At 36.5% G+C, this 27,278-nt stretch overlaps 1 protein-coding gene across 5 annotated transcripts in view; it reads right to left on the minus strand.

The window, feature by feature from the left end:
• Window positions 1–421: 421 nt before the first annotated feature.
• The window catches only part of TTC39B (tetratricopeptide repeat domain 39B), an 86,480-nt gene continuing 59,623 nt past the window's right edge, over window positions 422–27,278 (minus strand). For 4 of the 5 annotated variants that reach the window (XM_075021303.1, XM_075021300.1, XM_075021299.1 and 1 more), the window contains exons 5-19: window positions 26,470–26,546; window positions 25,244–25,311; window positions 23,822–23,886; window positions 23,548–23,653; window positions 22,082–22,147; window positions 20,356–20,464; window positions 19,414–19,481; window positions 19,267–19,326; window positions 18,794–18,955; window positions 17,625–17,716; window positions 17,187–17,307; window positions 14,901–15,012; window positions 11,489–11,606; window positions 8,040–8,156; window positions 422–6,715 (exon numbers count right to left, since the gene is read on the minus strand). In XM_075021303.1, coding sequence (XP_074877404.1) covers window positions 6,619–6,715; window positions 8,040–8,156; window positions 11,489–11,606; window positions 14,901–15,012; window positions 17,187–17,307; window positions 17,625–17,716; window positions 18,794–18,955; window positions 19,267–19,326; window positions 19,414–19,481; window positions 20,356–20,464; window positions 22,082–22,147; window positions 23,548–23,653; window positions 23,822–23,886; window positions 25,244–25,311; window positions 26,470–26,546 — 1,438 coding nt within the window. In that variant the 3' untranslated portion in view covers window positions 422–6,618. The other variant, XM_075021301.1, reaches the window with a different exon arrangement.

A 27,278-nucleotide genomic window follows, 5' to 3' on the forward strand; every position in this document is an offset into this window, starting at 1 on the left:
TGCAGATTCTAGTTCTGAGGCAAGGTTTATTTTCTTCTGCTTAAACTACTAAAATCTTAGTCTGAGGAAAAACAGCCACAGCATATTCTCTAAGTTGTTTCATATTCACTAGATGCTAAAACATACGGATTGTCACTGGCCTCCAGAGTATACTGCATTTTACATAGCATCCTATTTAACTGTTCATCTTCTGTTAATCTTGAACTCCCCACAATGCATTCCACTTTCAGCCCTCTTCCTTTTCTTTAAGCTCACAAGAACCTGATTTAAAGCAGCCTCCACTTCAAAGATTCATTATGAAATAGACACAATGATTATCATATTATATGTATTATTGACTGGAATAAATTAAATAAATTGCTTCCATAGAATATGGACAGTAGAGTAAAATTCATGTAAAATACAGGAGGAGGACTTCCCATTGGGTTGTGAAAAGAAATCAATCTTGAACTTTATTTGTATTACACACAAAACAAGCATAAACTTTTCTTTCAATTCATCTTCTTTCCAAGTGTATAAAACAATGAATAGTAGGTGAAAAAACATCTAACATTTTCTCATTGTCAACATGGGAAGTTTTGAATGTTCCTATGTAAAAAATAATGCAAATTGATTTGAAGCAATTGTATTAATGTAAATGTAGAGTTTGTAAAGAGATTTAAGGCAAGCATCTTGTCAAAGTAAAGCTTGAGCATGCACATCCTAAACCACATATAAAATTTTGAACTACAGCTGTATTCCTTTTTAGAATATTGTTTAAGTAGGTTCATCAATGCATGCAATACAGAACCTCTCTTAGAAGACAGAGAAATAATCTAATCGAGATGGGTTGGGTGTTTTGGATGGAAGCTTTATACCTATACCTCAGCATATTTAGACATTGTGTTTTGCCTGGACATAAGCTCTATCCCCTTGAGTAAAACTGTATTAAAAATAAAACCATACTTAAATTCATACTGCCCTCTTTTCTACATCAAGTTTAATTCTGAAGATCTCCTAATGCTCTGAAACAAGTTAAGCCTAACATAAGCTATATAAGTAGCATTAACCTAATTTTACATATCCCTCCACCCTGATTTTAGATACTGAAATAAGAGCAGGTCATTAAGCATCTCGAAAAAAGTTATCTTAATATAGTCTTACACCCACTTCATGGTAAGAAAATTAAGCTTTGAGATCCACATTTACATGCTCAAATATATAAGGATTTAACCTCTCAAATGGGATTTCAGTAAAACCTTAACAGTCTTCCCACACAGTGGCATGTCATCAACACTGAGTATTCTTCATCCTATGGCTTCAGATAAGGTAGGTATTGAATCTGGCCCACTCAGCCTGGATGCTCTAACTACAGTTTTTATGGTACAAAAGCATGGCACAGACAACAGACAGCTCCTACTGCTAATGCCTTTGAAAAAGTTACCTCTTTAAATGAGTGACTACATCTAAGAAGGTATTTCTTGGTGCGATTACTAGCTGACAGATGCTTCCCCATAGACTGGAACTGCATGCTTATGTTTCTAGAAAAAGCAGAATATTTAATTTTGCATTCATTAAACATTGATTTGCTATGCTAACCACAGGCTCTAATTTTTTCCAGAGGCTACTCTTCTACAAACTGCAAAGTTCAGAGCCACAATACTTAAATTTCTTTATGAAGCTGTCCTACAGAATTTATTCGAAAATGGGTAAGTGACAAGACCAGATTTAAAAACAACAAAAACCCCCACAACCAACCAAACTGAGCTAAGGTCCCAGCACTGCTGATATCCTTCCCCTGACTGGAATACAGGAAGTCCAAGTGTTGAGCTGATGAGGTAACTATAGCTTAGCCTCAGAAATGTAACACAACTTCTGCTAAATGCTTTCAAGAATGCAGATGTAGTTCCTATTTTTGTGCCTGTATCTTTCTTCAGTGTGTCTTCCTTTTCCTTCTTCTGTTCAATGTACTTCCTTTATTCAATGCTCTGCAAGCCCTCTAATCTAGCTACAAAGGTTTTATTCTGGACTATGGTATGTCTAATGTTGTAATTAGTGTCTTACAAAGAGCAACAAGTATACAGAGGCATCTCCATTCTTTGGCCTTTCTGTGAGCTACATTTTCTACTGTCTGTTCTTATGATAACTATATCATTCAAACCATGGTAATTAAGTCGATCTATTTGCTGGGAAGCATCAGGTAAAATTACATGCAGCTATGAAAACTTTTAACCATGCCACATTAAAAAATAACTTTTAGAAAAGTAGGTGTTCAATGTTACTAAAACCAAGCCCTGCACACATGTAACGAAATAATTTTCTCCCTGTTTTTAATGTTGGGATTTTAAAACAATCTTAGGAGTATATTATGTCTAGTTCTCACTGAATTCAGTGATATAACTGATAACAGAATGAGTTAATTAGTAATCACTCTGGTATTTTATACCATTTAAAGTTATTATTTGATCTCTGGTGAGAAATAAAGACTAAAGTAGTTTATTTTATATTTGCTCTCTACATTTCCAAAGACCTTTTATTCTCTCCTAGACCTTGATAGCTTTGTACAACCTCTCAGCCTAGATAGGTTGCATAGAAAGAGCTATATGACCAAGTTAGTGTGTTTAAACTTGAGATCAGGCCTTTTTTTAAAAAATATTGTTTTGATAAATTTCAGGTGAAGGTTATTTATGCACAACTAGAATACAGTGCCAAATTCAGCACTGGGTAGCACAAGCATAAAGTGCAATTTATTCCTCTGAAGTGAGAATCATTCCAATGCATCACTATGAACATTTCTACATGCTCTTAAGGTCAGAATGTACTTCATCATCCCTCAGTCTTCATTATTCTGACCTTGCTTTTACTCACGTACCAGATATGAACATGTGCAAACCTCAATAGTTTAGAAGCAAATAATCCGTACCACCAGTGCAAATATAAACATTCTTTGTTGAACTATGCAGTGTAAGAATATACAGAAACAAAAGGACATTAAACATTAAGATTAGTAATAAAATAATTGCAAAGTATAAGTTGGATTTGTTACAAGAAACTCCTTCTTTTAAACATTAGTTGGCAAGGTGTTTTGGAAACGTAACAGGATCTGATTATTGCACATTTTTCTGGCCATAAGGTGCTAACTACAGCTCCTACCCATGCAAATTAGAACCGACATAAACCAAACTTTAATCAGCTTTCTTTTAACGTGTATTTTCTTTCAATTTTTGTTAAAAAGTGGTGAGAGCTAGGACTTAAAAATGATAACACAACGGTCTTTCACCAAAACACTAAACATCTGAATGATATGCACAGACAAGAAGATTTTTGCAGTATTTTCTAAGTAGACAATTCTTAATCAAAGAGAAGGTTTGTCTTATAACCAGGCTATTTTATTATTCCTCACCTTAAAAAAATATACATCTATTATCGGAAAGATCAGAATGACCTTTTGTCATAACATAACTCTAAGTTTAGCCTTGCTTACTTAAACTAAGGACTCAGCTTTGCTCTTATACATATTATAATTGCTAATATTATCAATGGAGGCTACAGCACCACAGGTAAATGCTCAGCTTTGCTCACAGTTTCAGCACATTATTCGAAACTCCCATGGGACATGAACAAGTGAGGTCAAGATTATACACAGCAGTAAGACTAAACCAGAGTTGTATTTAAGGCCCAGTACAGTATACAGCAGGTTAAAAAAAAAAAAAAGCCATAGAATTTTCATGTGAACTCTTACCCACAAATCACTTAACTTAGACATAATACTGCAGTACTAAATAATACTGCATCAATGACATATTGTATCGGGAGACATGCGCTTCTTCTGCAGCACTGGGAAAACAAAGCATCTCTACAGCTCTACTGAGACCTACCTTAAGTGAAGGGCTACAAATCACTCTCACACATTTATATTTCGACCCTTAATAAGCTGGAAAAAAAATTCAGAACAAAGCTAAAAAACTTCATCAATTGGGCATTCTGACAAACAAGTTTGGAACAGCAGCATAGAAAAGGAGACAAGCTGTAAACAGTACTTACACTGGGGACCTCAGGGCATCAAAACACTACAAGAGGGTATTGCAAGTTTGTGTTGATATGCCTGTTCTCTGCATGAGTGCAAAAAGGCTGATCCCAAAAAGAGACAAAGTGTAACATACACAGGGTGTTAATATTGACTTTGGAAGGCTGAATTGAAGAAAACAAAGTTCTCTCTTACTCTCTCTGCAGTCAATATCATTATCCATGAAAAAAGTACACTGCTACACGACACTTTGTACTAAACTTTCAAAAAATCAGCTTCTAAGGAAGCTCATTGTTTACTTTCCGTTAATTTTTATTTGTATCCCAAATCACCCATAAAATACTAACTGCAAGACACTCCCCACAGGAACAAGAGCTCAGAGACTACTTCATGCTCCATCCTGAGTCTGTAGTCTCAGTTCTAACTCTTCTGTAGAGTGAATTACTATTTGAAACACAATTTATAGAAGTTTTACTGGCAACTGTTTCCACAATCTTTCATGAGAAAATGAAATAGTCCCATTTAATAGCTACAATACAACAATCAGATTAAATCAAAATAACCCTAAACTGAACATGTAAATACCCAAGAGGTATTGAAAACATCATCTGAAAATATAATGTACAGAATTTTATTTTTGCTGCCTACAGCTTATAATCAGATGTGTATAAACAGGCAAGTAATTAGAGAAGTCAGTTGGTGGTATATGCTAATCTCTGCTGACAAAGAGACAAATATCTTTTGTACTTTACAGGTACAGTCAACAGAATATATTTTAAAATAAGCACCTCGGGTATCTAAGCTTCAAACCTGTATGTGTATAATTTTACAGGATAATTTAGTTACGCATTTACAATAGGCACAAATACAAACTGGTAAAGACAGACTTTAGATCAGGCTTCCACTTTGAAAGACCAGTTATGTTTATTTAGCTAATACTTTTAAACTCTTACTTCACCTGTAAGTATGCCACTGTATTACAGATTTATATGCAATTAAATGACTCAGTTATTTATAAAGTCATAGAAGAAAGCTGTACTCTCAGTCACCTGAGAAGAATAACTATAGCACTTACATCATATTGACTGTTTAATTAGAAACTTTCAGTAACTCATTTACTGAAGACACGTTTTTAGCCTATTTCTTTTGTTCTGTTTTTTTCTTGGATGGGAGTTAAAGGCAGAGAATCACATACAGGAGCATAGTTACTATGAATTTACTGTGCAGAATTAAATATACTAGCATTAATAAAATATGGAAATGGGCAAGTTTTGCAGCAATTAGTGAAAGAACAGTTAAATAAACAGTTTAAATAAAAATAAATATATTCTTATTTTTAAGAATAGACAGCTAGCAGAATCTGCATATATAATGAATTGGGAAACTTAATTGGATACTGCTGCTCACATATTAACATGAAAAGAAAAATACATGCACTTATAAGTGTATCAATTTTACTACATATTTTTGGTAGAAAGTTATAATTAGAATATGCACATTTTCTTAACTCAAAGTTTAAAAGTGGATTAATTTTTTGATGCACAATCAACTTGCATTAATGAGTTATTCCAATTATTAGGAAAATAAATAAATCCTGCAAATTTTTATTTACTTTGGTTGGAATCCAAGAACACAGAATACCAACAAGGGGGTTAGTCTTAAATATCAGAAGACTGCTTCAAAAAAGGAAAAGAACAATCCTTTCTCCAGATCCATGACAGGAAAGATGGGAAGCAATCAGTTTCAGTTGTGCCAAGAATTATTTGGAGTAGACATCAGGAAAAATTTCCCAGTCTTTTCCCATAGGGAAAGACATCCTGTGTAAGTTACAAAATTTCTCTCAGTGCAAGCTTTTTTTAAAAAAAACCAACAGGTTAAACAAGTCTGTCAGGAACAATGTAAGACTGTTGATTCTGCTTTAGGACAAGAATACAGAATACATGACTTCTTCATGTCCCTAGTAGCCCTGCTTTTCTATGACTGAAAAATATCCCCTGTAACCACTTGGAGTGAAACAGACCTGCAAAGACATTATACCTGTAGCCCTGCTTAACTTTATCTGACAGTGTAAAAATACTGTACTTCAGACAGGTTCATTTTATACCCAAAATGAAGTTACATCTAAGATGATGATTTTTTTCCTCTGGAACACAAATTTCAGAATATGGTATGCCAAACATGGGTAAGGTTATCTGCAGACATTGCATTTTTGTTCCAGAGGCAAAAAGGTCTCAAGTGTACTGCAGAAAATCAAACCTTCAAAAAAATGCAGGAATTATCACCAGTTCCACTGCATAACCAGCATCTGTTTTCATATAAAAAAATAAAGTGTTTGCATTAAACTTTATTGCACCATCAACTTTTTTTTAAAATATCCCCCATTCAAGTCAAATATTAAATTATTTTTATCAAACAAAATATAAGGTCTTCTTTAAAGTATCAAGTAGATATAGTATATGTACTATACAGAAAAAGAACAGTCTAAAGGAACGACATACATCAAATCAGAGATGACAGAAAACAATCATTAGGTTGTTTCTTTTCCATGATTAAAAAAAGATTGCAAAAAGATTGTGTAGGCTATTGTATGCATGAAAAACATCCCTCCTCATTCAAGGTGTTGAAGCGGGTGACACCTTCAAGCTGTCAAGTGCTGCATGAATTCTGAAGTGCAACCTGGACTCCATAGAGTAGTCTTTGTAGTTGTTTCTGCAAAAATAACTTTATTGTTAAGCAAAACATTTTTGGCCTGGATTGTTTCTACTGCATACATACACGGAAGTACCAAATTTAACAGCCATCATTCCTTCAACAGGAAACAGAGGTTGATACACAGATGAGTTATGAGACATTTAAAGCTACACCCATAAACTGAGCAGAGAGTTACACCAGTACTAACAACTCTCCTGATAAACTGAATCCATGTCTTAGCATCTCTTTCACTTATTTTGATCCTTTCAACAGCCCTTCCAATTACTGAAGTTTCCTGTGAAAAGACAAGCTAGAAGACTACAGAAAAGAAAGGCTGTTAGCTAAAAGCGTATGTTCAGCTTCAAACCACAACTCAGCCAGACTAATAAAACCCAGGGAAATCACATTATGTAATTTTAAAAAAAGGCCAAAAAACTACTGAGTTTCTAACAAAGGTGTTAGGAGGCTGTTTCTAACTCACATTTACAACTCTACTGCATGATTGGTATACTTCTCTGTACACACAAGGAGCAAATTCTACCCCATACTACAATCTACAGATGAAGCGAACATGCTCCTTTACAGTAAATTTAGCTCTCTAATGGTCTTCTGTGACAGAATGTGAAAGGAAAAAGGGAGGTGGTCAGAAGTATACTGGCTTTTAACCTACTCCCACTAACACTTTTACAGCAGCAGACATAAGCCCCCCACAGCTGCTCTCTGGGACAGAGGTGGTATACATCCTTTCTCTCCATGCATGCAGTGGAGCCTCAGCATCTCTGAAGCCTAGATGAAAACGAGACACTTTCCCTTCATAGTGTCTTGTTTGAGATTGTTGGCTCCACTGTGTCTGAAGGACAGAGTTTCTTGAAACTGTAAAATTCAACTATATCAGACAACTTTTCCAAGCCAAGACCATAGATATGTAATTACTTGTATTTTGCAAAGGGGCTGGGAGGAAATAAAAACTCATAGAATCATAGAATGGTTTGGGTTGGAAGGGACCTTAAAGATCATCTCGTTCCAACCCCCTGCCATGGGCAGGGACCTTCCACCAGACCAGGTTGCTCAAAGCCCCATCCAGCCTGGCCTTGAACACTTCCAGGGATGGGGCATCCACAATCTCTCTGGGCAACCTCTTCCAGTGCCTCACCACCCTCACAGTGAAGAGTTTTTTCTTAGCACCTAATCTAAATCTACCTTCTTTCAGTTTAAAACCATTACCACTCATCCACACCCCCGAAGAAAGAGTCCCTCCCCACTTTTCCTGCATGCCTTCATTGCTAAAGTTACTTAGCTAATCTTAATCTACAGGCTGATACAAATAAAAAAATCCACTTACTTTGCAGTTTCTATGTATCTTATTGCTTTTTCTCTCTCATCCTGTTGTTTGTATAGGAGGCCCAACTCATACAGGGTGAAGGGCACCAAATAACTATCATATTTTATTTGCTTCTCACTAGAAAACCAGAAAAATACAGAAGTGGTTAATTACAACCTTTCCTCAAGTGACCAGTTAACTTTTAAAAGCAATCACTGCATGTAAAAGCACGTGGCCAGAGAAAACACTCTGGAACCTTTTTTTACTGATTAATTCTGTACACATTAATTATACCTGCAAAGAGTGGATGTAAAATACTGCCAATAGGACCTCCTAGGAACAAAAAATTATTCTTTCCTACTTCCTATTGTAATGTGGTACATTGCCCAATCTAGCATGAACACAATTCCAAGACTGGGATCCTATTTTGTGACTTAACCATTCAAAAAAACCCCAACCATCCAAAAAGATAACTTGAGATAAAAACGTTCATTGGATTAGGCAGAATAATACAAGTACTTCTTTCCACACACAGCACTGAGATCCTCTTACCCTAGCTTGCCTGAACAAATCAGCAGAGAAGTCAGAAAATTCAACTTTTACTCAATACAAAAAATTCTCAGAATCACTGTGGCTGGAAGGCACCTCTGGAGATCACCGAGTCCAATCCCCTGCTCAAAGCAAGGTCAATGGCAGCAACCTGTCCAGGACTGTGTCCACCCAGGTTTCAAACATCTCCATGGATGGAGACTCCACAGTCTCTCTGGGCAACTTGTGCCAGTGTTTGACCAACTTGACAATAAAAACAGTATTCTGCTTATGTTTAAACAGTATATCCTGTATTTCAGCATGTGCCCATTACCTCTCATTCTGTCACTGGGCACCATTGAGAAGAGTTTGTCCCTCTGTTTCTTCTTTTTTTTTTTTTTTTTTTTTAAAACATGCTTCCTTCAGGTAACCCTTTCAGGTCATCTCTTCTCCAGGCTGAACACTCCCTGCTCTCTCGGCTTCTTCTTGTATGACAGATGCTTCAATCCTTTAATCAGCTTTGTGGCCCTTTGTCAGACTTGTTCCAGTACATCTCTTACACCAGTGAGTCCAAGACTAGACACAGTACTCCAGATTTGGCCTCACCAGTGCTGAGATGGGAGGAAGGACCACCACCCTTGACTTGCTGATGACACTCTTCTGACTGCAACTCAGGACACTGTTGGCTGCCTTTGCTGCAAAGGGCTTACAGTCAGCTTGGGGTTGACTGTGATGCCCAGGAACCCGAGGGCATTTTCTGACAAGCTGCTCTCCAGCCCCCAGCCTGTGCTGGTGCATGGGGTTATTCCTCCCCAGAGGTGGGGATTAGCACTTCCCTTTGTTGAACTTCATGAGGTTACTGTCAGCCCATTTCTCCAGCCTGCCCAGATTGCTCTGAATGGCAGCACACCCACCTGGCTTATCAACCACTCCTCCCACTTTGTATCACTTGCACAGTCGCTGAGGTTGCATTCTGTCCCATCATCCAGGTCCTTAATGAAGATGTTAAAAACTACTGGCCCTAGCCTCCAACTCTGCATTATTCTACTGGTGACTGGCCTCCAGCTGACTTCATGCTGCTGATCACACAGCCTTCTGAACTCAGCAGTTCAGCCAGTTTTCAATCCAGCTCACTACCCACTTATCTACTTGAGACCTCATCAGTTTGTCTGTGATGGTATTGTGGGAGAAGGTGTCAAAAACCTTTCTAAACTCAAGACAAAGAACATCCACTGCTGTGCCCTCATCTACTGAGCCAGTTATCTCATTGTAGAAGACTATAGGGATGGTTAAGCATGATTTCCCCTTCATAAATCCATGCTGACTACTCCTGATCACCTTCATGCTTTTGGAAATGGTTTCCAGAATTATTTACTCCTCCTTCCCAGGGACTGATGAGAAGATGACTGGCCTGCAGTTTCCCAGATTCTCCTTCTTGCCCTTCTTGAAGATAGGGGTGAAATTTGCTTTCTTCTGGTCCTCAGGAACTTCCCCTAATTGCCATGACCTTTCAAAGCTAATTAAGTGTCACAATGACACTGGCCAGCTCCCTCAACACCCATGGATATATGCGAATGTCCTATGTACTTAGGTGTATCCAGTTGCCATAGCCATATGTATGTCTAGTCTGTTCACGCTTTTCCCAACCTGACCCTCCTCCATCAAGGGTAATTCCTGCTTGTTCCAGACTTTCCCACAGGTTTCATGGATCTGGAACTCCTGAAAGCTGATGTTGCCACTACAGAACAAGGTAAAGAAGGCATCGCATATCTTGGCCTTTCCTGTGTCTTTTACAATCAACTCTGGGATTCTTATCTGGATAGAATAACATCAACCAATATTGCAGAACAACAAAGTTTGCAACAAGCACTGGAAAAGCTCTCAGTATTTTGAAAGCAACACTTCCAAAGAGGCACCATATCCACCAAGACAAGCCTTGAGGCACAGAAAGTATGTCTAAAGCAGGGAGACTGCTTATGTGATAGAGAGTCTTAGTGTACTGTAGCAGCCCAAGAAATGTAGAGTATAAAGCTGACCAGAAGGTAGACATTTAGTTTACCAGACAACTTGTCCTCATGCAAAACACCCCCTCTATGAAGAAGTGTCTGAAGGTTTTTGTGATGCCTCAGCTCTAAAAGCCTCCACTGTATCAGCTACCTTTGGAACAGGACTTTCAGAAATAGCATTCCTTTAACTTGTAACCAATCAAAACCCACTGCCCTATAACTTGCAAAGTGCTCGACTAAACACACTTGTGATCTTAGAAATGGCAAAAGAAAGCAAGATGGCAAGAAAATGATAGAATTATACATAACAAATTCTCCTTAAGTATTAATTTTTCTAAGTTATTTATTAAAAAACCTGCATGCATGAAAACTGCTTTTTCAGCCTAATTACTCTAAAAATTCTAAAAAGTTTACAACTACAATCATTACATGACTCCTTGCAGTAGGCATGGATCTGACACCTGAAGTATTTGAAAAATCCATAACACAGGAAACTCGAGTTTTCAACTGAAACAATTAGCAACAACAACTTCTCAGCTATGTAGAGAAGCATTAACTACTGAGGTACTAAATTCTGAAAAAAAAAACCCAGGAAATCCATGTGAATTATCTTTACTTATAATCATAGTTCTGCAAATACATAAATACTTATTCCAAATGTATTTAGATAAATGCATTACCCGTCAGTTTGATTTATTTGGTCTAAAATATCACATTTACATAAAGCTAATTAATGTTAAATTGCTATAGAAAAATACTAGCAAAGTTCTGTGGTTCTCCAACTACTTTCAGAGGTTTTTTTAATTCCAGCTCCTTAAAAGGATGCTGAAGTTTAATTATTCAAAATTCTAACATGATGACTTCTATAGGAGTATCAGAAATTTCACCCAAAGCTACAAAAAATAAAGGTTAAAAGTCTGTTTATGTTATTTTTACCTTTGAATTACTTTACTGAAACACAGTTCAGCTTGCATGAGTCTTCCCAAGTGTTTCAGGCAGAGGCCCTTCAGTAACTGCAACATGCACACATCATCCATATAATATTCACTGTGATCTAAAAGTAAAAGCGAGATACATCAAAATTTGAAGACATCATGAAAAGGAAAATTAGATTTTCAGTAGGGAACATGTATTCAGACTCAGGACCTTGCTTCTCAGATTTTATACCTCAAAACATACATAACCTTCAGGCACAATTTTAAACATTGTCTAAGAAAATCTGTGCATAAGATCTGTATCTTTCTCTTTAAAGATACAGGCTAAGGAGAAATAAGAAGAAATTGGAACATCCAGATATTCCCTGGTCTTCTGTATCTGCAAGTCAGTACAAAGCAGGCATAAACTAGCATCAGTTAAAGATTTCTAACACCTAATACAAGAAGCAAAACCTACAGTGAGACTGAAACCTCCCTCACAGTATATTATCTTAATAGCTTCCCCTGTTGCAGAGCGCTGGCAGACCTCCAGTAGCCCCAGTAACATGAAAAGCACAAGAACACACTGTTCTGCAGAACTTTTCAGAAGCATTATTTGGCAGTACAAATTCAAGAAGGCATGTTTATTAGTATTCCATCATCTTCAACGATTAAGAAGCTTTACTAGTAGTGTATAACATTTGGAAAATTCAAAAAGTTTTTTGTTCAATAAGACTGAAAATATCAGATTAAAGAGCTTTTGCAAAGTGATTCAGAAGTATAACCTTAGCAAGTATGGTCCTTTTTTGTTGCCTTGGTTTATAGCATTTGCTTGGTGCAGGGAAGGAAAAGAAAGAAAACACATATGGATAGACAGATGGCAGCACATACATTAACAATTCAGGAAGCAAAACACTCTCCCTTCAGATCACATTGTTTACAACTAATTACCAGCTCTCTAAGGTGACGTTAATTTTTTTCTTAATAGTCTGCCAAAAAAAATCCTACGTAAACAGTTCTGAAACATGCAAGACTAAAGCATCTTAGGATTCAGTGAGGTGCTTTGCCACTACATTCAGGCTTATTGCTGTCTGTGTTTAAACCCAGGAGGTCTCTACAGATAATAACTGACAGACTGTGCTTTTAGTGACAGGTAGAAGCACAGTGGGTGAGTATTTTGCATTCTCTCTAGCCTGTTTTGCTAGGCTAAGGTATTGCATTCGTGTGACTGTCTCTTAAAGGACTCATTCATTGAAATTATGGGGGGCAAGCACTGATGTCAGTAAAAACTTGCCAGTCTTTAACAACTTCAACTAGTATCTCCCTGGTATTTCCCACAGGAAGAAAAGCTATTATGCCAAAACACTGACAGTAAATGACAGTAAATGCACAGGCCCATTTAATACAGACAACCTTGCAATAAATGTGGGAGAACCATCTTCCTACAGTCCTCTATACCAGAGGGAATATTATTATCAGGATTATAAAACACACACACAAAAAAGATTTTTCTTTAAGTTACAAATTCCTTTTTGTGTCTTGGAGATGAGACAACTGTGGAAAAATAAGATTTCCGGGGGAAAAAAAAAATTTCTAATGTCTTTCATCTGTTCCTTCTACCATCTCTATTTTCAGCTCTATACAATATAAAACCACTTTCAATCCTTGACAGATTCCTTGCTGTCCCTGTTCAGCTGTTGCTGTTGAAGCAAGTGAAGTATCAACAGCTAAGAAGTCTCAATCCCTGAATAACCTTTGTGTATAATTAACACACTTTTTTACAGCACCTTAGCAGTCCTTTAAAGTCCTTTGAGAGACAGCTGTCTCTTAAAATAATATTGTATCCTTGCCACACTGTGCTAATAGTCTTAATCACTTTCTTTGGGTCTCAATTCAGCAGCAATTCTGGTAATCAGAGTCTTTGTCTTGTCTGAGTCCATATTTTTGAAAGCAAATCATGTTCACAGATGCAAAGTCCAGAATAAAACTACATTTGGTTGCATTTATTACTAAAAAAGATACAGAAAGCATAAAAACCAAATATGCTTCCAGATTATATTCTGCTTGTAAACTGCATCTTTCCATAAGAAAAACATACTGGTTTTACTTCTGTTCCTTTTATTTTGGTACCTTGTGCATCTCTGCTTAGGAATTTGACAGGAAATTTATTTCACTGTTACAACCGATCACAACTTACAGTACAAGCCTCTGCATGATACAGCACCAGATTCCCAACACCTTCTGCCAGAACCCTCCACATAGAACTCATGAGAACATTACTTTATTTGCAGGTGTCTTGCATATTGCTACATTTTGGTTTTAATATGACAACAAAAAAAGGAAAAACACTTGAGATTGAAGAGCCACACTACTGATTCCACAGAAATATGAAGAACAGCACAAAAAATTAAGGGACCCAATTCAGTCTTGGCCTTGCAAGTTGCTCTTATTTAGTTTATTATACTACCCAGATTTTACCACTATGCATTTCTCGTATGTCCTTGTATAACTTCTGATGCATCACCTCAGTTTATATGTAAATCATAATTAGATGTACTTTTACATTTCATAATTAATGTTTTAATCATATGGCAAAACTAACTTTTGCTAAATTGTTGATAAAGTGTGAATAAAATCTAAGTTTAAGAGAAATTATTTTTAGGGAATTACCATTTAAAAAAAGTTTTGTGTGTGAAAAGATAGTATTTATTTATTCTAGACAACTCAAAAGAGAAGTCCACTGAGAAGTTCACATGACAGATGACAGCACCCACCTGATAAAACCTGATAAAGCCAGTACTTCTGCAGTAAACCTGTTGTAGACATGGCACTTAAGCTCCTTTAGAGATAAGTTATGGACTGATTCTCTAAATATTATCCTGAACATCTATGCTTCAATAGCTCAAGATCTAAAGCCATGGTCAAAGTTTATTTGTTAAAGATGTCTTATTTTAAAACTAGCAAACATGTTTTATTTTGCTAGAAAGTAAAAAACCAGTCTCGTGCATAGCACTTTACTATTTCCTTTACACTTAGTCATATTCTGCTCAGTATATGTCCTCTGTAGTAACATCAATGTGTGGTATAAGTGGGTTTAGAAAAAATATTTTTCAGACATATAAGAAATTAGCTGATTATGGTCCAAGAACACCCTCAGACACTGGAATGTCTTAGTAAGAATCAGTTAAGTTCTGTAACTAATCACCTCACATACTTGAGTTTTCTATGTTCTTCTACAGCATCCATCAAGCTGGATAAAGAACATATTGAAGAACCACCGTCAACTTTCATGCAACTCCAAAATTTCCATACTCAGATTTAACAGCGCATCACCTGAGTCAACACTTACCTCACAGAACATTAGCAGACACAAGCAAAGAAAAATGTCAGCATTTCTTACCAGCTTATTAATTCCATCCTAACTGATCACTTACTAGTTTCATTTTGTAATGCAGTTTCTTCTTTTTCAATCGTTACCAGTAAATTTTCAGTGAGGTCTGCTCTTTGGCCCACAACTGCAAAGCCATTCCAGACATACATCATTTCCTGACAAAAAAAAAATAAACAAGACAAACTCATGGAATTGCATAAATATTTAACTAAAGAGTATCCCTTGGAAGGCTGTTATGGAACATTTTGAGTACATAAAAATACTGCCTACAAAAACTTATTTTAAACAATATGAAAGGTTCCAAAGCCAAAACACTCACTGTTGAGAAGCCCATGAATAAATGTGTCTGTATGACTTCAAATAACCACCCACAATGAGTACGGGACATTCTGTCAGTTACATGCAAGTTTACAAAGACAATCACATTTGCCTTAATAATCACTTAAAGTTGCATAAGGGTATCTATCTATGCATAGGAAAGGCAAAATGACATTGAATGTGTGTGGGCAAAGTTAACCTGGGTTTCTAAGTTTTGAAAGTTTTGACACATTTTTCACTGGGTTCTATTGCATATTTTCACAGATCTTTAAAAACAAAACTGAACAGAATTTATCACGTGATAGTTTACCATCACATATGTAACACATGAGCAAAACTGGGTGTTTTAGGTTCAACTGGTGGGCTCTGCCACATGAACTAAAGAAGCAGCTGAAAGTAGTTACTTTCTACAAGATTATAGATAAATGTGTGTATTTGTGGGTGTGTGCATGTACATACAGTACACATATATATGCATGCACCCAAACACCCACTTGTGCATGTGTTTATACATAGATGCTATAATGTATAGGCTGTTACCTTCCATATGGAGCAACACTGGAAGCAGATAAAACTTTCTGGATAAAAATGTAGTCCCACTACACACATTCAACACACGCTTCCAATATAATTCCTATAAAATCTTATTTTAAAAAAACAAAACCAAGGAAAATCCTGGCAAAAAAGCTTCCCAGATGCTTTGTTACAATAGTAAGCAATATGCTTGTTTCAATGCATTAAATATTATCACATTGTAACACATAAAGAGAATGAGAGAATACACATACAGAGTTAATGCTAACCAATGTGAAACTTTGCCAAGATCTTTACTTACTTATTGCAAACACAAGAGTATAATTCGTTCTACTCTATTTGAATTGTAATTACACCTCTGAAATATGAAGCCTTACATCATCCTGAAGCTGATACAATACATTGTTGAAATAATTCTGCTTATATTGTGCTGTGACTATGTAGGTTTTCAGAGGGAGAAAAAACATGGTTCTATCACAGTCTGAAATAGTGTTATTGACACTACCAACTACATTACGCTAGATTCCTTTCAATTCTGTAGTCCTGTCTAATTTATACCTACTGCTGTAACACCATACACTATTTTTGCCTAACCCATGATGGAAAAATTCTTAAATTAAAAGATACTGCATTTGACAGCAAGACCAAAAGATACATACTCACAACTGAATAGCACTGTGCTGTACAAGCCCAAGACAACTTTATTACTTAGGTCTCTATATGTAACTGAGTATACGCTGAATTTTAAAACTGATGGATTAATTTTCTTTGGACCCCCCTTTCTATATCAATGAGCTTTAACATTACAAAATCCCTTCTCAAATTATGTTTTTATCTTCAGTTGTTGCTAACCTACCCACATACAAGAATTTTAGCATACACATATGCAAAGTGTCAATGCTGTGTACACATAAACAGACCATGCACTACTAATGCCTCTGAAGTTAAAAGCATGGGAAATTAGCCTAGCATTAGTAAAGTATCATTAACTTCTGCACATTTTACTCAGATTCGATGTAAGTGGGAAAAAAAAACAACCAACCAACCAAAAAAACCCCACCCCAATCTTCATTTTCACCAGAAGAACAGAAAGTACTGAAGTACTCCTTAACTTCCTAATGAGTCTGGAGTACAAGGACTGAAATCCTGCCAAACTAAATAACATGAATACGTATGCTAGAAACTCATGCAGGTTTCTAGCTGAAAGGCGACTTTCAGCCTCATGTGACAGCAGCAACCATTCTCTGTATGTTTGAACTTTCACATGAAAAATCTGGCTCTGGTTTTGGACTGCTAGTAATTGGTAGCATGATCCAGTCCCTAGTATATTTCACAAAAATCCCATTGCATGAATGCAGTAATTCCTAATTTAAAAAATGCAGACACATACTACCTGATATTATTCTTTCCCTGTATAAAGTATTATACTTATCTCTTTTCTATTTTAAAGGGATGAAAAGAAAGCAAGCATAAATACCAAGGCAGGTAATATCAGCTTCACTGGTTGAGAACTTGCATAGCGTCGTGCTTTCCTTACTGCAAACTTCTCAGTTGGGATAGATTTTCCTGCAATTCTCTGTTTTAGACCATCCACTTGTCTACAAGAAGGGAAAATAGAAAACAGAAGTTGGTTTATGTAATTTTTATTTCATCTTATTTCATTTAGTAAGATTTGCTGTTCACCTCTGAAGTATAACATCTTATATTGTTTCACACCACTTAGACCAGAGCTGTAGGACATATGTTTGCTGATAAAAGCAGCATTTTAAATATTCTGATGCTAAGAGCAAAGAGAAAACCTGAAAAGTTGATGGTTATAAGTAGGAAGTAAATAACACAAGACAAAGATACTCAAGTCACAAACTTTTATGTGGGGGAAAAAGACTGCACATGTAGTTGCTTTATAAATATTTACCTGAATAAAGATACAATGTCCTCACCAATCCTTTTCAAATCGTCCTCTGAAAGCATACATAGAATTGCTGCCTTCTGGAATACATATATTGCCTATTTCAAAAAAGAAACAGCAACATATTACCACATCTAATTTGCTGGGTTGTCAATGTACTAAGGACTCAAATCTCTCACCCCCACTTGCTGCAGCGCAGTGTTTCCAGTAATGCTTAGGCAGGTGGATAGCAGTTTAGTATTTCCTTTGTCACATAATTTATGCTATCATTTTATTTTCAACATATTTATTAATATTCTAAATAAGTTAGAATGCTACAGGGGTCTCCTGCAAAGAACAGGACAATTTATTATGCAAATCACTGATAAAGAGATGAGTTTAAATGACGTAACTATTCTAAAGTCTAGTATTGTTATTATATGATCTGTTATGTGTCGAGACATGCCTAATAAAACCGGAAGAAAATATCTGAGTACTGATTCAAGGAAAAGTTCAATAACAAGACTTTGCAGAGAAAAAAAGATAAACATCCATAATTCTATTCTAGACTTTTGCACTTCACGTTGAATATACTATTCTCTTCCTCTTTTGTCAAGAATTGGATATATCCCCTTTTCCACTAAGCATAATGAAACAGTAATCTAGAAAGCAACAGACAAATGATGTATGAAAAATTATTTGCACATTGTCCTTCATTCATACTTTGAGAAACATTTCTACAAGGAAAAGGTAGATACCCCAACTTTTCTCATGAGACCCTGTTTCCAGCAACCTTCTCATTTCATGTTGCAAAGCATCTGCTGAGTAGGTGTGCTCTTATCTGTCTTTAATTAACTAACAGTTTCTTCAGCGAAGTTTTATTAGTGAGTGTTAGAACTTGACTTGAGATACAAGTAATCAGTTTTTCTCTCCCTCTTCTCACTCACAACTCTGGTAAGTACCACTGTTTTTCAAGGAGCTGAAGCATTGTTCCTTATGGCTCTGGTGCTTCAGAACATGAAATAAAAATTTCTCCTTAACCACCCAGTTAAACCTACCATTTTGGTGCCATTGTTCCTTTGCTTATGGATTTCAAAAGAAAGCAAAAGTTACACACTTATTGTGTGAAATTAAATGCAAATTTAACTGTGGAGAGGGTACTGGTATATCATAACAATGTCCACCTGCCCATTTACCTTAGACCACCTGCTCTCTTTGCTGAGCAGGTCTGCATACCGATATGCTTGAAGCCAGTTCTGCTGGAAGGTGTAGCACCACATCAGTTCCCAGTAACAGAGATGATGAATCTGTTTCCACTCTTGCTGGGCTGCTATGCATTCTTGGAACCTCAACTGCGCCTATGATGTAGTTAAGTAAGAATGATGAAAATTGGCTCAATTGCAGCTCCACATGAGAGCCATGTCTAATTACAGCGCAAATTCTTTCCTAGCACCCAAGTGGAGAACACCTGACTAGTAAAATGAGATAAACTTCCCTTTCAGTCTCATTTACACAGAGAGCTGGAATCAATATTGACACTGAACATGAACAGGGATAAGAGCATATTTATCAGTCCAACTAAAATAAGTTACTTAGATGAATTAGCTATTTTTTTCCTCAAGTTGAACACTGAACAAATAAAAACCTTAAACAGAAAAAATTCATTTACCTTTTCAAAATTTCCTTTCAGTATATCTATTCTGGCAGCATAAAATAGAATAATGGAACCCTTGAAAGGAGATGAGAAAAATACCCAGTTACCATTTTAAGCTTAGGGAACTACGTTACTGTTATAAAATTTATTGAGAATACACACATTTGGAAATTTCTGGAGGTAGGGTTCAAGGAGACTGTCTGCTTCCTGAAGGTTGGCTTCTCCTGTACCTAGAAAACATAACAAACCAACCTCAATGTACTTAAAAAAATGAGTTTCATGATTTCCAAATCATATTATGGCTTGAATAGATTAAAGGATGACTGCTTTTATGCAAAAGCAGAATTATTTAATCATATTGTGTCTCTATAAACACAAATTCTTGTCGTGAAGATACTAAGTGCTTTTAAGATAATAAATGTCTGTAAGTAGAAACAGAATAGAATATATGAATACTCTTTAAACTGTTCCATCATAGATCCTAGTTATATTTTGAAATCCCTTTAAGTGCTCTAGCAAGTTAGGAAAACATTCCTCAGCTGCCTCCTTTCCTAATTTTGAGCTCAGTGATGAAGTACAGGTGATACTGAAAGAAATGAAGTTCTCCTTAATTTCCTGATGAGCCTGAGGGACAAGGACTAAAATACTTCCAAACTAAAGAACATGAAAACATGTATCAAAGATGCACACAGAATTAATGGTGACTTTTAGCCGCACGTGGCAAAAGCAATTAATTCTCTACATGTTTGAAATCCCAAGTAAATTGTTTGGGAGTAAAGACTTCTTTCTAAAGATAGTTTTCACGATATCTGACATTAACTTATGGATAAGGATTTGTCTGAACTTAAAAGTGTTTTGTGATATTTTGCTGTTGCATGTTGAGACAGCCCTGCAAGTGGAACAAGATGTTGGTATAATGGTATCTACCCCCACTGTTTCTGCAGACATAGCTTTGTCAGAGATATAGTTTCAGATCATAATTAAGTATACAGCAATCTCCTGTTACAAAGCTAATTGGCCACAGTTTTGAAATTCAGTTAAAAAAAAATCACAGTATCTATCATAATGTGTAGCATGACTGAACAGCTACACAGTGGGTCTCACCAAGGATTAAGGAGACGTAAGTATGATAAACCAACAGGGTGAAAGTACACAGAATGGCCCTCAAACTGCTGCCAGATGCGCCTTCCCGTAGTTGACAGAGGCCCAACTCCTAAGAAACATCACAAACACATGCAAAATTAACTATCAGTATACAGAGTTACTATTAATAGTTGCTGGCTCCCCCACATCCAGTTTTCCTTTCAGATGTAAGTATTTTGTAATTCAGCATTTTGTTATCTCAGATCCAACACAACCTTCTGCCAAAACAGTTCTGCCACAGCTGATAGCACTCAGGAAGGAGAAGATTAAGCTAACACTGAATAGAATTACCCATGCATTTCAGTGCTCTGGTGAAATAGGAACACCACACAGACCATGCAGACACACAGGTCTACATCCCTTTCCCACTATTTTCTGGCTAAAAGCCTTTCAGAATAACATCTTGAAATCTATGGTCAGTGAAAACTTCTCTCAACTGTTCCAGTGCTACTTGTTGGCAAGACTCTTCCTTCACAGGAATCCCTGGTTATCCTCAATTCCTTCCATCAAGGAAGAAACCCCTACTTTGAGGTTCTGATCAAAATACTAGCTCTGCTGACACACCAACTTCTAGATACCGTTTCCAGAAGCTACAATGGAATTCGTGTGCTGAGGAAAGGAATCCAGATTCATGGAGACTTATCAGCTCTTAACACATGAAGCTTCTTCCCACCCTTTCCAGCTTATGGCCATTACATGACAGCTTGACTGCTTGGGGGATTGTTGAGAAGAGCTCAGAGCTTCCCTGCTCAACACATCAGATTTCAACAGTTTTGCCTCAAAACAAGTATTAACCTAACAGGAGTTTTATTGCATAGCAAATTGATGAGTTATAGGGGAATTCAAACATCATACAAAAAAATGTGGTGATACTCCAAAGTCGTCTGTTCTCCTCCTTTCAGCTTTTATTGCCTTTTCAGTCGGGGCAAAAATGTGTATTATGGAAGAACTTCAGCATGAACCAGGTCTCTGACAGGAAAAACCAGAATGTATCGGTCTCTACTGAAGTCTAATTTTAAATAAGCAGAACCGTATTTGTGGACAAGCTAACAGCAATAAGATCATATGGTGATTTTTTGTCTCATTAATAACTTGAAGTTATTCTCTGGGTTGCTTTGTTTGGGTTTGGGTTTTTTATTTCTTATGGGTGTCAAAAAGAGTTTTAAAGAGCTGTAAGATACTTACAAAACAAGGCTAGGTTTACAAAAACAAGGCTATGATTACAAGTACTTTCCTTATCCACGAAAAAAAGATGTACAGAGATTCCACAGTGAACACGTGGTACTCAGAAATTCCTTCTCCCAGAGAAACGGGCTGGGATTGTGGGTGGAAAAACGTAGAACTGATTCCCCCTCAGTTACTGTTATGACGAACATTAATTTCTGACTGTATAGGCTAGAAAAGAAAGCTGATATCCTCTCCTTAAGGATCAGCAAAAGGAATGGAAATTGCAATTTCAAAACCTCTGAAGTAGACTGATCATTTCCCATAGGTGTTCAAAATCAGGATATCACCATGTGTGCTTTTATGCCTCCATCATCTAAACCACTTCTCATCTTTTTAACACTACAATACTGATAAACAATATAGAACATTACACTGTTAGTATGAAATATATGACATTAAATCCATACAGTCTTTATCTGAGAAAAGACTAATTTTAAAAAACAAGTATCAGATCCAATACCCTATTGCCAGAAAATCCAATAAATTCTAAAAGTCGGAGGATCCTTCCTGGTAAAAGCGACAGCATCTGAAATATATTTCAAAGAAAAATAAGGTAAATAAAAACCTATATACATTTAAAAAGTAAAACCACTATAAACTTGAGCCAAAAATGCCACCTACTATGTTAAATGCCAGTAGACGCAAGTGAAAAATAAAACACAAAATAACTCAAAAATTGATATGCATGATCAACAATATGCAATCAGTCTGCACCTTCAGGGAAACTCAGATCATCCAGCATGGAAACAGCAAGACAGAGTCCAGCTGTGCTTCTTCAGATAATGACAGATATTTCTGTCTTCAGCTGAACAGAATTGTTTGAAAATTGTGGGTCATTTGGAATGAAAGTGTTATCCACTTCGGTGGTACTTACAATCTACAATTGTCATCTTCCTTTACCCGCAATCAAATGACACAATGGTGTCACAAAAGTTCTACTTGTTCCTACTGTGGGAGCACTGAATTAGCAGACCAGCAAGCATACTTGTGTTAGAAATACTAGCTATTGTTATCATTCTTTAGCACTCTATTACATGCAGTTTTTCTTCCCCTTGTAACTGCATTCTCCACATGCTACACAACAGAAAACTTACAAAAGATCACAACCACCTTTTCAGTGAGCACTACAGAAAGGTCTATTCAAAGGTCAGTTTTTGAAAGCTGTGTTCATCCTAACACACTCTGCCCAGCAGAGACCTTTTCTGTTGAGCTTCCTACTGAGGAGACTTCATGAAGATTAGGAAAGGTCAGAGCACTTATGAACACAGACATCTACCAGTTGCTTGGGTTTTAAAGACTGACAGGTGCATACAGACCTGAGGAGTTCTGACCATACTCAGAACTAGCCAGCTCCAGTCTGGAATGATACAGAAATTAACACACCAGCAGAAATCAACTCTCACCATTGCCACAACAGATGTGAAAAGGCAACTGTAGTAAATTGTAAAGAAAACTGCTAGTGGATGTGCCCGGTTTTCTTTTGCACAAACTCAGTAAACTACTGCTCATTATTCTGAATTTGTAATTACCTATGCCAATCTACAGCATGCCACTGAAGCAAAGCATGGTATACGTATGGGTGTTGGAATAAAAGGAGTCACTCCAGGTATCCTGTAATCAACAGCATAAGCATCTTAAAAAATTCCTGGTACACACAAGTAGATGTAGCTGTTTTTCCTCTTAAGAAAAACGTAAATTAATTAGTCCAAGAGAATTAAACATAATTCAGAATAACTCAGTAAAAAGATCCTAGAAGGCATGCATGCAAAAAGCCACAGCTGTCTACATATTTCATAAAACCTTCAAAACCTGTATCTCCATTTTACAAATGTGTAATTTTTAAACAGGATTACAGTACCGTATTTGCAAAGAAAGAATCCTACAGAATAATCCCAATGGCCTTTCTGTAGTCTGAAAAAGTCATACCAAGTTGAATGCTCCGATTCCAAGATTCACTCCTCCTTCAAACTGGTGATAAGTTTCATTTTTGCTTTTGCTCCCCTGAGTCATCTGTAGCACTTGATGACATTCTCTTTTGATGCAGGAAAAAAAAAAGAGGGAAGGAGAAGCACGACTTAGAAATCATATGAAGTATAATCATTATGACTGCTATAAAAATATTTCTTTTTATTTGGGAGGTATTAATGCAACTGCACCTGCTTATACCAACAGTGAATCCAAGTGTTTTCTAATGGCTTACTTGTATATTTGATAACTTGTCCTAATTTTGAGGCCACCTTTGATAAAGTTGATCATGTTTTCATCCTGGGAAAAAAAAAAATTGTACAGAAACGTGCATTCAGCTATACATATAACACACACATAAAAATCTTCCAGCTACAGTTAAATTTATTTGTAACTTAACAGTTGTTGGAAACATTAAAAATGTTTTTCAGTTATTAGACTCATCTCTGAGACTGAAGTTAACACCCTCTGGTGTAACATTGCTCCGGTGCATATTACAAATTTTAAAACTTAAGAGGGGGGTGAAAAAAAAGTCAGTTACTTTTAACAGAATTTCCAATGCATATCAATGAAACAAGAAAGTTCTCCACCAGGTGGTGCTGTAGGAACTTTTAAGAAAGTTTTGAAATGCCGATTCTCACACACACGAGTGAGCCCAGAACCTGACAGAAGACAAACCAAAGAATCCCCCAAACAGATGAATTCCCTTTGCTGATCAACAGTACTCACATGTACTACCCAACATGTGTGCTTACTAACCTCCAGAAAAAAGTCAAAGTAAAGCCACAATGTACTTACTAGCCATGAAAAATAAATTCCTGAAAAGCAAAGGTGGTTAACACCTCAACAGGACAGAATTTTTTCTCTTAGAACTCACACAGAAGAGGAATGCGTGCAGGCATTTCAGAAATGCACATTTAAATACTCAGGAACAGCATATATGATGTGGAAAATTAAGCAGCACAAAAAAAGGCTCAGCATCATCAACCAAAAGAAATTCTGGCTTATACAAAAGGGTCACCATTTCAAAAGACCTCAGTTGTTTTGTCTGCAAGACTGAACAACCAAATGCAAGTGTTTTAGTACAAGCACTCTTGCTACTTCTTTCGTGAATGGTTACATTTTCATCATCGTCATCATCCTCAGATGCTAAGGCACACTCATTTTATAATCATTCATTACTATATTGTTCCTGACCCCATGTCAAAAGTGCATGGAGAATAATACTGAATTGGGAGATAAGCACGCATCAGTTGAAGTCTTGTTAGTTGGGAAACATTCTATCCTTTTTGTGCAAAAAAGACTTGCACTTTCAAACAAGACATTTCCTTCTACTTGAACATCTTTTTAAACAAGTGCTGGACACTGTCAGATGTGAGGCAAGTCATTTAAACATACCATCCTCATAAGACTGCAATATACCTTAGGTTTTGTTTCCTTGCTATCAATAACATCTTTGGTTATTCATATAAACAAAGAGAGGATTTTGCTGGGTAGTACAGTATTTACCCATACTTTCAAACACTGCCATGAAATAACATTCACTCACTAGGAAAAAGTTTGCGTTTTAAATACCATATCTATTGTGGGAACAATGTTTTACAAGTACTAACATCTTTCCATTAAACACAGATACAAAATAAACAATTGACTTTACCTGTACGAAGGTGAGAGCTGCTTTTTGTAGCAAGCATTCAGCATAGCAGATTTCAGCATGCATTTCCTCTATATGAGAAAGAAAAGTTATTTACTGTCAGCAAAGTTAGTGTCAATATTATCTTCTTGGGGTCATTGGAACAAATAAAATGCTGCCAAGAAAAGAAAAAAAAGCAGAATTCTGCTGTTGCCATTTTGATAACTGCAGAATAATAGCTGTAACACACAAATCCCAATAGAAGTCTTCTATTTTGCTTCTCCTCAGACAAAACCTTTGATCTTGCCAGAGCTGACTTCAGCCTAGGGCAAAAGCTACTTGTCATTCTGGTGGATGCTCTCCTGTACTTTCCATTGAACCTAAGTTTAAATATCACCCTACAGCAACTAGGTCTTCCAACCCTTCTTCCATGTCTTAGTAAAAACTTTTACAGATGAACGGTAACACTCACTGTGGCTCAGGCTTTTCCTAAGTCCAGTAAGACATTACGAACAGGTTTTCACTAAGTCATGCTCAACAAACTGAAAGCCCCAGGCAGACTTTCTGTCCTCATGCAGCACTAAAGTACATTTGACTTAACACACAAGACATGAGCTACTCTGCACCCATGCTGCAAGACCAGCCACATGCACAAGGCTGCAGTATGTACAGTGCACATGTGATGAGTTTGATGTGTCCAGTATTAAAGAGGATTCTTTTGTGTCAGGTTAGAAAAAATGCATACTTGATTCTGCCCAAATCAGAAATAGGAGATCAGCGTTTTCAGAGCCATGAACCATGTACTGACACCATTTCCCAAAACACCTTAAGGCAAAACAGACAACCACAAAACTTAACATATTCAGATTCCAATGCAACTAATGACAAGGACATATTTGACAGCATCAATGATTCTTAAAGTTTTGGGAGCTGTCTTAAGTAAAAAAAACCAAACCAACAAACAAAAAAACCAAAACGGAAATCTCTCTTCAGTCCTATAATGTATTGTGAAAGACATTGCCTTCAATTCATGCATGTTCAGAGCCACAAAAAAATTAGGTTGAACCCCCCATTTTGAGAAGCTTTGCATTCAAATTCAAAAAAACCCACCATATAGGTGGGTGGTTTGTTTGGTTGTTTTTTTTCTGTAAGGCACTAGTCAAGTTACAGAGTTAAGCATATTCATACACATTGGTAGGGTGTTTTTGAGCTTTTTTCACTTTATTTTAATTGTATTATAAACCACTTACCTTCACTCAACTGATCCACTGACTGTTTAGATACTAGATTGGACAAGGATTCCACCACCGTGCTTCTTTTCCTGAATCTAAATCAGTTGTACGTGGAAGAAAAGAAACCCACACAGCATGAGTGACATTTCAAAACAAACTTGAACTTAATTATTTGTAATTTTTAACCATTTCCAACCACAATTTATAGACATTCTTACTGAAGTGATGATTCGCCAATAGTTGCAATTCTTTGAGTAGTCTAATCATGGCTACTGGTACGCATCTAGACGCAGAAGCCTATCCAACCTTAACTGATGTTCCAAGCGTGCATTTAATCTACTTTAAGTGTACAGTAACTTCCACCCCACTTCCACCCACCAGCTGCAGAGGTCTCTCTGACACTGGGCAAGCCACTTGAACTGGACTTAAAAATTTTATGAATCACTGTTTCCATTTCTTAAACTTTCACTCAGAATTAGAATGAAAAAAATCAAAGGGAGCTCTGTTTTCAATACAAATGAAAACATACATACTTCAGTATTTTATGGCACTTTTATGCCAGATATTATGTCAAAACAGTCACATATCTTACTTTCAACAGATCTCAACTGTCCATGTTATAAACTGCTAGTTTATTTTAGCATGGCATTCAAAAAATGAATTAGTTACTATTTACAAACAACTCTGCCTGATGAAGAAGCTAAAGAAACAATCTTGCATTCAGAAAAGGAATGTACTTTGTAAGCCAGGAAGTCATTAATTATAAATACTGAACATTAGCTTATCATTTGTTTACACTATTCTGCACACTGAAAAGCACAGGATCC

This window comes from Buteo buteo, chromosome Z (assembly GCF_964188355.1).
Source record: "Buteo buteo chromosome Z, bButBut1.hap1.1, whole genome shotgun sequence".
Classification (NCBI taxonomy): Eukaryota; Metazoa; Chordata; class Aves; order Accipitriformes; family Accipitridae; genus Buteo; species Buteo buteo.